At 39.8% G+C, this 13,776-nt stretch overlaps 1 protein-coding gene across 3 annotated transcripts in view; it reads left to right on the forward strand.

The window, feature by feature from the left end:
* The window catches only part of LOC135700024 (serine-rich adhesin for platelets-like), a 456,905-nt gene that overhangs the window by 316,156 nt on the left and 126,973 nt on the right, over positions 1–13,776 (forward strand). For all 3 annotated transcript variants that reach the window (XM_065220400.1, XM_065220401.1, XM_065220402.1), the window contains one exon: positions 459–569. In XM_065220400.1, coding sequence (XP_065076472.1) covers positions 459–569 — 111 coding nt within the window. The remainder of the gene's footprint in view (positions 1–458; positions 570–13,776) is intronic.

Raw genomic sequence — 13,776 nt, forward strand, 5'->3', positions numbered from 1 at the left:
ACTCCGAACGATCCACTTAATACCGTCAGAAACGGAACGCATCATTTTGCGGAGCGGAGCCGAAACAAGGCCGCCAGGGCCAGATTCAAATTGCACAAGTTGCATCTTCCAATCCGGTTGTTGTTGTTGTTCTTGTTGGGGAAAACGGCTCTTTGCCCTAATCTCGGACGAGCCGCCGCGCCGCTGCTGGTACAGGAAGGCATTGTTTACTTTTGCGGGAGATTGTTTGCATTAGCGCGCATAATGGAGGAGGAAACCGTTTCAGTCGAGTAAGCAAACATAAGTCTTTGTGCAGCCGAGATAAGATCGATTCGCGGCGTGGAATGAGTCATTTCATTTGTTCCGATCTGTCCTTGAAGGGAACTGATGTCGCTACCTTATAATTATTTTACTTACCATTAGGCAGTCTGCGGAAGGTTCTAACTTGAGTCTTGTTTATTCCCTTCTCTCCATTTCAGAGTGACTTGTGCACACTGGGTTCGCACCCTGGTATGGAGTGTGTGCCACTGAGATCTCCAGCAGACCCGTATCACTATCATCACGTCACCGATCAAACAAAGTCACTACAGGTAGGTGTTTCGGCGATTTTGAACTGCGAAATTCTTCTTCCATGCAGCTTACTATATAGTCAATACCCCGATTACACTAATTAAAGTTTTAAATCAAAGTTCAAAATATCAAGTTGAACACTAGCTCAGTCTAATGGGTGAATTTTGAATTGAATTGTTCTGTCCGTTGATCTAAGCCGATATTAACAGCGATCTTCTATCTTGGGATAATTTCAATTTAAAGGAGAACAGAAGTCATCAATATGCACACTAGCACCGTCTGGCTACTCAGATTTACTGTTCTGCCCATTTTTTTTCGACGTTGTACTACTACTTTCGAGAAGGCTGCCATTCCAGGGAAATGTAACGAAAAGAGGTCAGACTTTAAATGCTAATAACTTATCCAATTATGGATGGATTTACAATTTTAATCTGTCATTTGAATCAGATTTGATGTAAGATTTGTTTGGCGTTAACATTGTTTTTGGTTATAAACAGGGTGCCTTCCATTCATTTTGGCTAAAAAAATGTTTTATGGAATTATGGAATAGTAAGATATTCTGATGATATTTTGTATGTGTAATTAACAAGAAAAGGTTGTAAAGTTTGTGTTTAACACATACAACCTGCAAATTTAGCTTTGGCAGAGTCACAATGAGCGAAGAGTGGGTGAGATAAATGGCAAAATCGCTTATTGCGACTCTCATGTAGCAAAATTGGCAGCTATTATGTGTCAAGCACAAACTTCACAATCTTTTCTTGTTGCTTTCCCAAACAAAATATTATCATAATATCTGATTATTCCATAATTTCATAAAGCATTTTTTTTTTGCCAAAATGAATGGAAAGCACCGTGGCTATAAATAGTAATCTATTGCTAAATCTATCGAACTTGTTTGCATGCCATTACTTTGGAATGTCGATTGACTTAGCCCATAGCAAATCCCCAACACGGACTTCAACTACAGATACCAAAACACTAACGTAAATTCATCCGATGAACAAATATACAATGTGCATACAATAGCAAATAGCTGGAGCATCTCTGCTTAACCGTCAAGCAGTGCGGTCCGGTTTCGTTCTCTCTCTCTCTTTCTCAAGTGTTTTTGTGCTAGTCCGTTGTGATAATGTTCGTGCTTTATTTTTCGCGGTGTTAAGCAAAACATCGTTCGATCCCAGCACGGGAAAGCCGCTGCGTGATGATGCGGTTGCAGGCTCGTCCGGGAAGCGTCCCCGACAGGAAACCACCAACGCTCAGTCATCATCAAAAAAGTTGCTTTCGAACAACCGGTGCGCCATTCTAGGAAATGACGAAGAGCTGGTAATTGAAAAGAAGGAGAAAGTATTTCCAGTCTTCGTCCGGGCTTCGGGAGAGCATTGAGTTCTACATTGGGAAGGGATTGAAGTGCACCATCAAGGTATCAAGCTTACGGTTCCAGCAAAGAAACACTACAAGGCCGTTGAACAGTATTTCTCCAACGATATCGAGGCGCTCAAGGTGGTCCGGCAAGGTCTGCCCGACATGGAAGCCGCTGTCGGAGGAACTGAAGGTGAACGGTCTGAAGTCGAACCAAGTCTTCAAAATTAATCTGGCACGACAGCTCCCGTAAGTACTGTGACCAGCTGTATTTGATCCACCTCGAGCGAAACTCAACGTGTCTAAATGACCTTCCGTGCATTCGGGCCCTTTTCCACATCTTAGTTAGTTGAGAACGTAATTAACCTCGCCACCGTAACGTTATCTAATGTTCAAACTGCCCGTGGCTCATCGTTGCAACGATTGTGGCAAATAACATGCACCCGAAGCATGCGAGAGCATGGAGGACGCCGATCCACAATGCGCCAATTGTAGTGCAGCTCATCGGGCTACCAGCAAGTCTTGTCCAAAACGTGCGGAATTCATGGATATCCGCAAAAGGGCCTCCACGCAAAACCAACCAGGTCGGAAGAAGGCTCGGGCATGAAACGCAAACAACTGCGGTGCATAACACTCCGGTAAACTCAAGTCGTCAGTCATATGCGGCAACCGCTGCATCCCGAAGCCACCTCCGGAGCTATTGTGGCAGCATGAAGGGACTCTTCCTTCATCAACGATCGAGAATGCAGACACTCTGCTTACAACGGCGTAATTTGCTACACTCGTGACGGAAGTCATCATGATCCAGCGCACCTGCAGAATTCTAACAGAACAGCTTCATTCTGCCATATCCCTCATCAATAAGTATGGACCGTGCAGCCATCAAAATTGCCAATTGGAACGCTTGCTCGCTCAGGAGCAAGAGCATAGAGTTCGTTGAATTCCTCGATATATCCATCATCACCGATTTCCGGCTTGTGAGGCTAGATCGAACCAGCTCCGGGGGAGGAGGGGTCTGTCGGCTGCTGCCGAGCTTCCAGCTGAAGATGGTCGAAGTCGTAGGGGTGGAAGTTCCTACTCCTGTCGACCCCACCACCATCGTTGCGGCATGCTGCCCCAAACAAGTCAACATCAGGTATGGGTCGGCAGCAGACCTGCGAAGAGATATTGTCAAGCTAACACGACGGCGGGAAAAATTCATCATCGCTGGCGACCTGAACGCCAAACAGGCGCAAAATCCAGGAACCGCAGTACAACATCTTGAGTCCGGACACTCCCACCCGGTTGAGTATCGGGTGGTGGCCGAGGTTGGTTCCTTGGTGAACCGATTCGAAGCTTCCCTGCGTCGACACAACCATCGACACTGCGTCGACACAACCATCGACTACGATGTCCGAAGACGTTGACCGGTGTCTTCAATCTATCGAGGAGGCAATATCCCTGGCCAGGGAACAACACGTGCCAGTATCCAGACAGGTGAATAACACTCTGAATCTTGACAGCCCTACCAAAGATCTCATTAGGCTCCGTAACACCATTGCGTAAGAAGTACCAGCGTTCTGGTCTGCCTAACTTGAAGACCAATTGTAATCGATTAACAAAGATCATTCACCCGCTCTCTCCCAGATTGTGCAAAGCCCTTCTGGAAACTAACAAAAATCCTTAAAAATAAGCCAAGGCCCATTCCACCATTTGTACCGTTGAATCAACTCAATGATTCAGTCGCCAATCTGATAACCTCTGAAGCGAAGGCTGATGCTATAGGTCAACACTTCGCTAGCTCTCATAATCTCGGACTGAACATGACAAGTCCATACGATACTGAGGTTGCTGAAAATGCAGCTAACCTCCAGCAAATTCCCAACAATTTCCCTGTGTAATCCGAGATTGCGGCTGACGAACTGCTGGTCATCTAAAACCATGAAGGCCCCAGGTTTCGACCAAATTCTGAATCTGTCCAGATTCTTCAACCAACTGTAACTGATTTTTAGTCAGTGCCTTAGACTTGGCTACTCCCCTCGTGCTGGAAGTCAGCTAAAGTCATCCCCATCCGGAAGCCTGGGAAAGATCCGTCCTCTCCTTCAAGTGATCGACCCATCAGCCTTCTCTTGGGGTTATCTAAGCTGTTCGAAAGGGCAGTCTACCACCGGCTCCTAGCATCTGCCGATGAACACAACTTATTGCTCGAAGAACAGTTTGGCTTCCGTAAAGGTCGCTCGACTGTTCACCAGCTGACTCGGGTGACAAACATTCTCAGACGGAACAAGTCTGTATCCAAAACATCTGCCATGGCATTGTTGGACGTTGTTCTATAATGTCTGGCAGGATGGCCTGGTCTACACATTGCAGAGATACGGTCTTCCAATCTTCCTTGTGAAGATCATATCTATCTCTCGGACAGGAAATACCGAATCTCTCTGAATGGAATCACATCGAATGCCTTGAACATCGGTGCGGGTTTTCCACAAGGAAGCATCCATGGACTCATCTTGTTCAACCTGTTTACCTCCGATATGCCGGCTCTCCCTGATGGTGGATCGTTGTCCCTGTTCGCAGATGACACATCCATCATCTAGGATCATCGAAGCTCTGACCGCCAAACTTCAGAGAGGCCTGGATGTCCTGTCTGATTATTTCAACAGCTGGAAGATCCGTATAAACCTGGTGAACACTCAGGTCATCATATTTCTGCATTCCCTTTCTCCCAGAGTTGATCCGTCTGAGAATAATAAGATTAAATTAAACGGCACACTGGATTTTCCTAACCTTCTATGACGTTCCTGTTATTTTTCTAGAATACTCGAAACTTATCTGTAGCTCCCGTAATTTTTCCGGAATTCTCGGAACTTCTGTGAAGCTCTTTAATTTTTTGTGATGTTATCTTATCTTCTTTGGAGTTCAATGGACTTCCCTGAAATTATCAGAACTTCTCAAAGGTAAATTTTACCTAAAAATCTAAATTCAAATAATTTACGCCGATCCAAGATTGTCACTGAAGTTCCATTAATTTTATTGAAGTTCATGGAACTGCCCTGAATTTATAGGAACAAATTTTTCAAAATCTTTAAACAACCCTGAAAATATAGACTTTCGAAAAAAAAATCGGAGGTTCCCTGAAGTTATTGTAAATACCTCAAGGATCTGGACTTCCCTGAACTTCTCTGGGCTACCCTGGAGTTTTTGGATGCTTGCCTAATGTCCCGGCAATCATCCTGGAATTTGTGAGACTTCCCTGAACATCATGCAATTTTCCAGTTTTCGGAACATCTCTGAAGTGATCGGGATTTTGGATAGTTCCTTGGAACTTTCTACAACTTCTTTAAATTAATGAAACTGCTTTAAAGTTATCTGATCTTCCCCCAGAGTACTCTAAACTTCTCTAATGTTAAGTCGATTGCCCTAAATTCCTCTAAACTTATCAGGAGCTGTTTGATCTACCCTGAAGTGAAGGTCTCGAAGCGTCTTAAATGTTTTTGCAGTTGTCTGAAACTAATGGAACTGCCTTGAAGTTCTCTGATCTTTGCTAAAGTCTTAATTTTCGAAATTGATCTGAAGTTTATGGAACTTGTCTCAAACTGTTCCCGCCTTCTATTGATGTCCAGAAGCTCTCGAAAGTTTCCTGAAGTTTTCGAAAATTTGTTGAAGATCTCGGAGCCACTTTCAAGTTCCTGCAATTTACTTGAAGCTAATGGAACTGCTCTGAGGTTTCCCTGATGCTCTTGGAGCTTTCCTGAAGTTCTCGAAATTCTCCTACCCAGAAACTAATTAAACAGTATTAAAAATCTTAAAATTTCCCTTTAGATCCCTGGTTTTTTGTTAAATTCCTGATATGTTTCTAAAATTTTCTTTAAACCACCCCAAAAATGAGGACGTTCCTTAAGATCTCACAACTTCCCTGAAGTAACCGGAACTGCCCTTAAGAAATGTAAACTTCCTGAAGCTCTTGGAACATTTGTTTTTGTCTTCCCACAATTTACCTCATGTTATTTGGACTTCTGTGAAGTTGCCTGAACTTCCTTTAAATTCACCAGATATCCCTGAAATCCTCAGAACTTCTTGAAAGTTTCTGCAACTCCTCTGAAGCTAATGAAACCGCAATGATTTTTTCGAAACTTCTCTGAAGTTATTTAAGTATTGCAGATTGTTCTACTAGTCTGTTGATGAAGCTTGAACATATTAAAACTTCCCTTTAGTTTCCTGATTTTCTGTTAAATTCCTAATATATTTCTGAAATTTTCTAAGTTCCAAAACTCACCCTTATAGGTCATTAAACCACCTCAAATTGTGAACTTTATTTGAGATCTCGAAACTTCCCTGAAGTTATCAGACAGTAGGAACTGTCTTCCCACAATTTACCTCGAGTTCTGTGGACTTCTGTGAAGTTGTGTGGACTTCCTTTAAATTCACCAGATATCCCTGAAATTCTCAGAACTTCTTGAAAGTTTCTGCAACTCCTCTGAAGCTAATGAAACCGCCTTGGTTTTTTTCGAAACTTTTCTGAAGTTTTTAAAGTATTGCAGATTGTTCTACTAGTCTGTTGATGAAGCTTGAACATTTTAAAACTTCCCTTTAGTTCCCTGGTTTTCTGTTAAATTCCTGATATATTTATGAAATTTTCTAAATTCCTAAACTCACCCTTATAGGTCATTAAACCACCTCAAATTGTGGACTTTAATTGAGATCTTGAAACTTCCCTGAAGTTATCAGACAGTATTAACTGTCTTCCCACAATTTACCTAGAGTTCTGTGGACTTCTGTGAAGTTGTGTGGACTTCCTTTAAATACACCAGATATCCCTGAAATTCTCAGAACTTCATGAAAGTTTCTGCAACTCCTCTGAAGCTAATGAAACCGCAATGAATTTTTCGAAACTTCTCTCAAGTTTCTGAAGTATTACAGATTGTTTCACTAGTCTGTTGATGAAGCTTAAACATCCCTTTAGTTCCCTGGTTTTGTGTAAAATTCCTGATATATTCCTGAAATTTTCTAAAATTCTAAGCTCACCCTTATAGGTCTTTAAACCACTCCAAAAGTTTGGACTTCATTTGAGATCTTGAAACTTCCCTGAAGTTATCAGACAGAACTGTCTTCCCACAAAATTACCTCAAGTTCTGTGGACTTTTGTGAAGTTGTCTGAACTGCCTTTAAATATATACACCAGATATCCCTGAAATTCTCAGAACTTCATCAAACTTTCTATAACTCATCTGAAGCTAATGAAACCGCCGTGAATTTTTCAAAACTTCCTGAATTTCCTGAAGTATTACAGCAGTTTTCTGAACTTCCCAAATGTTCCAGTAGTATGTTGATCAAGCTTTTCTGAAATACTCAGAATTTACTTTTAATCCTCGTAACTTCCATTAGGTTCTTATAATTTTCGAAAAGTTATTGGGGCTGCTCGAAAGCTCTACATACTTCCCTGAAGTTTTTGAAACTTCGAAGTATTCGCAACTCTCCTGATAATGTTCTTAAAACTGTCCTGAAATTAGTGGAATTGTAATAAAGATAGAAGGACCTCGCAATTTTCCTGAAATTGTTGGAATATTCCACGGAGCTTCAATTATTGAATGGAACTGTTCTGAAATTCTTTGATCGTTCTTTCAAAGTACTCATAATAATGAGACTTTCCTGAAGATCTTCGAACATTTTTGAAGTTTTCGAAAATACCCTGGTTTTCTTCAGAATGTCTGAAACGTCCTTTCTTTGAAGTTAACTAAACTGGCCTAAGGTTCTTGAAGTTTGTGTGAAGTGCCCGCCATTCTCTTGAAGTTTTTGATAGTGCTCTTAAATAAGATCTTTAAGCTTTCCAGAAATTCTTTGAATTTCTACAAAGTTCCCAAAATATGCCTGAAGTTTTCTAAACTTTTGAGGAGTTCTCTGGGCCTCCCTGAAATTCCCGGAAATGTCTTTCTCGAAAAGCTACCCTTAATTTATCGAAACTAACCTTTACAGATCTTTGAACAACCCACACATTATGGACTTCCCGGAATTTATTGGGTCTGCCCATAAGATCTCCGAGCTTCCCGGAAGATCTCTATACCTCGCTTCCCTGAAGTTCTTAGAAGCTCTTAAAAGTTTCTGCAGTCTCCCTGAGGCAGAAAGAATGCCCGAAATTTTCCGGAATTTTTCGGATCTTCCTTTATTATCTGTTCATGAAACTTCCACGATATACCGGTATTTCCAAAATTTTCCTTGGAACTTCTTTAATGTTGAAACTAACCTGTACAGTTCTTTGAACATCCCGCAAATTATGGACTTCCTTGAATTTATGGGATCTGCCCATAAGATCTCTGAGCTTCCGAGCGGCTCTTGGAACTTCTTTAAAGTTTTTACGATTTTCCTCACGTTCGCTGAAGTTTTCAGGACTTCCCTGAAGTTCTTAGAACCACTTAAAAGTTTCTGCAGTCTCCCTGAAGCAGAAGGAACCGCCTTGAAGATCTCGAAGCTTCCCTGAAATGCCAGAAATTTTCCGGAATTACTCGGATCTTTCCTTATTATCTGTTCATGAAACTTCCACTATATCCCGGCATTTCCAAAATTTTCCTCGGAACTTCTTTAATGTTGAAACTGACCTTTACAGTTCTTTGAACATCCCACAAATTATGGAATTCCCTGAATTTATGGGATCTGCCCATAAGATCTCTGAGCTTCCGTGCGGTTCATGGAACTTCTTTAAAGTTTTTTACGATTTTCCACTCGTTCGCTGAAGTCTTCTGGACTTCCCTGAAGTTTTCGGTACTTGTCTTATTGTCTGTTCAAAAAACTTCCACGATATCTCGGTATTTCCTTAATTTTCCACGGAACTTTTGTAATGTTCCTATAATTTTTGTGGACTGCCCTGAAGTTCTCGCTACTCTGTTGATGATGTACATAATTGAAACTGTCCTAAAGATCTCTTAGCTTCACGGCGTCGCACTTACGTAAACTTTTCGGCACTTCTGTGAAGTTTCCGAAAATTTTCGTAAGGTCTCTTACTTCCCTGATGTTTTCTGGACCATCTTTAGTTTTTGGAACTTTTTGAATGTTCTTGCTATTTTTTTTTTTAATTTAATGGAACTGATCTAAAGTTCTCGAAATTTACCAGTAGTTCTCGGATCTAACCTATAAGTTCCCGCAATTTCCTTGATATTCATATTTTAGCTCTCAGAACCGGAATTTTAAACTCGATCCAATCCGATTTGCTTGAAACTTTGCATGATTGTTGGCTAAAATCAAAATCAGAAAATCAAAATCAGCTGTCCTTCAAGATCTACATCACCTAAAATCACAGGCACCAATCTGACAAGTCCATCATCACAACGATTTCCGATTCCCAAAATCTACCAGCATCAATATCAACCAACATCAAAATCATCGAAAATGATAGGATTAGAAGAGATGTTAAATTCTAGAGTCTGGAACATTTCGAAATTCACGTCAGCATTCCGGATGAAATTAAAATGGTGGATTTCAACCCAAGCCATCTTCCACAAATCCAAGATGGCGGACCAGAATCCAATATGGTGGCCTCCGGACAGCGTATATGCATCTAAACCCATGCAACATGGGTATTTATGGAATGGGCTCGATGAGTAGAAGTGGAAAATTTACATCCGCCGCCATTTTGGAATTCAAGATGGTAGACCAACATCCAATATGGTGGTTTCCGGATAGCGAGTATGCATCTAAATCCATGCGATATGGATATCTACGGAATATTCTGAATGAGTAGAAGTGGAAAATCGACATCCACCACCATTTTGGGATTCAAGATGGTGACCTCAAATCCAATATGGCGGCACCCGGACAGCGTATATGCATCTAAATCCATGCGATATGGATATCTACGGAATATTCTGAATGAGTAGAAGTGGAAAACCGACATCCGCCGCCATTTTGGAATTCAAGATGGCGGACCAAAATCCAATATGGTGGTCTCCGGACAGCGTTTATGCATCTAAACCTAAGCAATATGGGTGTCTATGGAATGGGCTCGATGAGTAGTAGTGGAAAATCTACATCCACCACCATTTTGGAATTCAAGATGGTGAACCAACATCCAATATGGCGGCCTCCGGATAGCGTATATGCATCTAAACCCATGCAATATGGGTATCTATGGAATGGGCTCAATGAGTAGAAGTAGAAAATCGACATCCGCCGCCATTTTGGAGTTCAAGATGGCCGACCAAAATCCAATATGTAGGCCTCCAGACAGCGAATATGCATCTAAACCTTTGCAATTTGGGTATCTACGGAATGGGCTCGATGAGTAGAAGTGGAAAATTTACATCCACTGCCATTTTGGAATTCAAGATGGTCACCTAAAATCCAATATGGCGGCCTCCGGACAGTGTATTTTCATCTAAACCCATGCGATATGGGTTTCTACGGAATGGGTTTGATGAGTAGAAGCGTAAAATCTACATCCACCACTATATTGGAATTCAATATGGCGGACCAAAATCCAATATGGCGGCCTCTGGACAGCGTATATGCATCTAAACCCATGCGATATGGGTATCTACGGAATGGGCTCAATGAGTAGAAGTGTAAAATCGACATCCACCACCATTTTGGGATTCAAGATGGCGGACCAAAATCCAATATGACGACCTCTGGAAATTCCATAGATACCCATATGGGTTTAGATGCATCAGGGTGGCCAGCAAACCGGGAAAACCGGGAATACCGGGAAATATCCGGGAATTTGAAAAGTAATCGGGAAAACCGCGAAAAACCCGGGAATTCGGTGAGAGAACCAGGAAAAATAAATTAACCATACCATAGGAATAATTTTTTACACCAGAATTTCAGAATAAACCATTAAAACAAAGTAATCCTTTACCAAATGAATGTCTTGTTCTATTTGCTGCATAATTTTCTTCAGTTTCTCGTCTTATTGGTCTCAGCAATATTGCAAATTGATTTTTGTCGTTTAAATTTCAGATGTAAAGTGCTTGGTCCTTAAAAGAAAATATTGAAAATGCTGGACTTTGGAAACAAAAATTTGTAAAAACCGAAACTGAATTATTCTTTTGCAGGGTTTTAATTTTTCTTTGTTCAAAATCCTCACGATATGAATTCCAGAATTAACTTGGAATTCAGCTTTGAATTATCTTGAAATTGTTCTGAAATAATCCAGAAAACACCCCGCGTAATAATTACCGTTGAATTCTTTTTGGAATTTCCTTGCAACCCCTTCTAAGAATTTAATTGGAATCCTTCTTAGAATACGCCTTTTAAACTAAACCTCTGGTGGTAAATAGGAGAACGTCAAAAAGAGTGTTGTGAGCACAAATTTCTGCCATGAGACATAGGAAGCGGAACACCTTTTTTTTACTTTTTCTGATAAATTGATTCATCTGAGATGCTTCAAAACTTGATTTACAGTTGAAAAATTTAATTCTGTATCGTTTTTGCAAGGATCCTGCTAGTGTCCAAGAACATTTTTGGTGAGTAAAATGGAAAATTATAAAAGTGGTTATTCTCTTCTGAATTTCTTGTGTGTGAATAGGACAGGTGCAAATCAGTTCAGGTCTGTGAAAAATCGTAATACCTATACGGCAATTACTGATGGAAATTGGCAAGATGTTGGATGAAAAATGCTCTAATTTGCATTGTGAAAAATCCTAATTCTGATGTAAACAAATGGTTTGGCTGACGTTTCCTCTCGAATTCGCTTGGCGTACTCTACATTGGTGGTGTATTAAAAAGGCATATTCTCTTGAGTCTATCTGGAGACTTCGATTCCTTTGAAAATCTTTCAACTCTTTTCAAAACAGCAGAAATCTTTCTAAATTTTATTTAGAGACCATGGAAGTATTTTAAAGAATTTCTTTCTAATTATCAGCAATTTTTTGCATTCAATTTGGAGTTCTGTGATGAATCTTTCGCAATAGGATTGAAATTATTGCCAGAACACTCTTAGAACTCTGTTTCTTGTTGAATGCAGATCATAATTCTCTTGGAATACTTCTTAAAATTCATCTGTCATTTTCGTCACGATCTCCATACAAATATCCTCAGAATCAAGTAGGAATTTTCCGTAAAGTTTTGTTTTTAAATTTTCTAAAATTACCTAACAATTTAATTTAGAACTTGCATTCTTCTCCACAGAAATCCCTCCAAATTCATCTAAAAATTTCTAAGGATTTCATGTCAGCATAATTCTGGTATTCTGCTCAGAACTTCTCATTCGAAGCTGTGTGGGAATCCTTCTCAATATTTGTTCCAAAAAACTCTTTGAATTTTTTTTTTAATTTGACTAAAAACTCCAGGGTTTGTCCACTAGATTCTATAGAATGTTCTGTAATTTGTTATAGCCCTTTAAATGCCCTTAGCGTGACAATTATGAGTCCACGACTCATAAGTATGATATTCTTTTTTTCAAATCTGTGATCTTGAAAAATTTTCAAGCTCTCACATTTTAAATATTTTTTCTCCAAATCTTGCACCACGAATCATTATTAATCACAGATTATGAACAAAAGCTCTACACAAATTTAAAAGCCCAACAGTCTTGGGAATCTTCTTAAATCATATTTATCCCTTCAGTAAATTCCTTGCAGCTCGCTCTTAAAAATGCGTTCAATTTCGTTTTTTTGTTGAATATTAACAACCGGGAATTTTTAAAGATTTGAACCGGGAAATCCGGGAAAAAACCGGGAATTTCAAAATGAAAATTCACTGGCCACCCTGGTTTAGATGCATATACGCTGTTTAGAGGCCGCCATATTGGATTTTGGTTCGCCTTCTTGGATTCCAAAAGGGTGGCGAATGTGGTTTCTTACTTTGACTAGAATACCAAGGTATTGAATTTCCGTTTGGTGATTTTGTTATCTCAAAATCAGCTAAGGTTGAAATCTCTCAAGATCAGCTAAGATCAGCTGTTTGTGATTTTTAGCCGTTCCTTTTGGATTTTGTGTTGTTGAAAAAATAAGGTATTTTTTAGGAAGAATGTACACGTTAAAAAAATATTAATTTTGGATAGAAAATCGAAAAAGAGTTTAATATATAATTATTTTATTAAAAAAGCACTTGAAAAAATTTCACATTCGAAGCGATGAAAACACTTCAAAATTGACGAGAATCGTAAAACAACACCCTAATGTGAAATATTTTAACTTGCTTTTGCTTGATTCTAAATGGCCGAAATATAGCACAAATGTGTTCCCATAACAAAAAATTATGCAAATCGGAGAAGGTCGTGTCTGACCGATTCCTCATTTGGCTTATTTAGGATTTTTGACGCTTAAGTACTTTTTCTAGTTCTCTTGCAGTGGTTTGATTTTTTTCCTAAATTCCGTCTTAATTAATCATATATATCGTTCGACCATTTTCCACAGGGATGGTGCTGTTCCGCTGGTAGGAAGTGATTAAAATTCCCATATAGAAATTTAGAGAAGTGGAAATAACTCGCTTTCGGTGCATATTCAGGTCAAAAAAAAAAGTGAACGACAACATAAAGAAATTAGTCAGTTCAATTTGTCGTTCAATTTTTTCCCGGAAATTAATGTTAAACAAGCTAAAATTGAATAAAAATTATTTTTCCCAATGCAGTTTTAACTGCTTTACTACTAGTCCCCAGAGAGCCAAAGCTTTCAAATTTGAGAGAGAAAATTTGCTCTCACTAGTTCAATTTCTCAACATGCCATGTATTTTTATGACACTCTATTTGTGATTTCCCTCTCACAGACTACAAAATAGAGTACCTGACACTGCAAAACATGTCTGGTGCCTATATATATGTTGATTAACATCCGAAGTCCCTCCTTTTTTTACATATTCTGCACAAAAGATACTTTATGCCCCGCCCCATTCATGGGAATCGTCGGGAAATCCTGTGAGGGGTGAGCTATTTTGTGTGCAGAATTTGTAAAAAGGGAGGGG

The sequence above is a fragment of the Ochlerotatus camptorhynchus genome, unplaced genomic scaffold (genome assembly GCF_037179485.1).
Source record: "Ochlerotatus camptorhynchus isolate MF236.1 unplaced genomic scaffold, CSIRO-AGI_Acam_v1.1 ptg000125l, whole genome shotgun sequence".
Lineage (NCBI taxonomy): Eukaryota > Metazoa > Arthropoda > Insecta > Diptera > Culicidae > Ochlerotatus > Ochlerotatus camptorhynchus.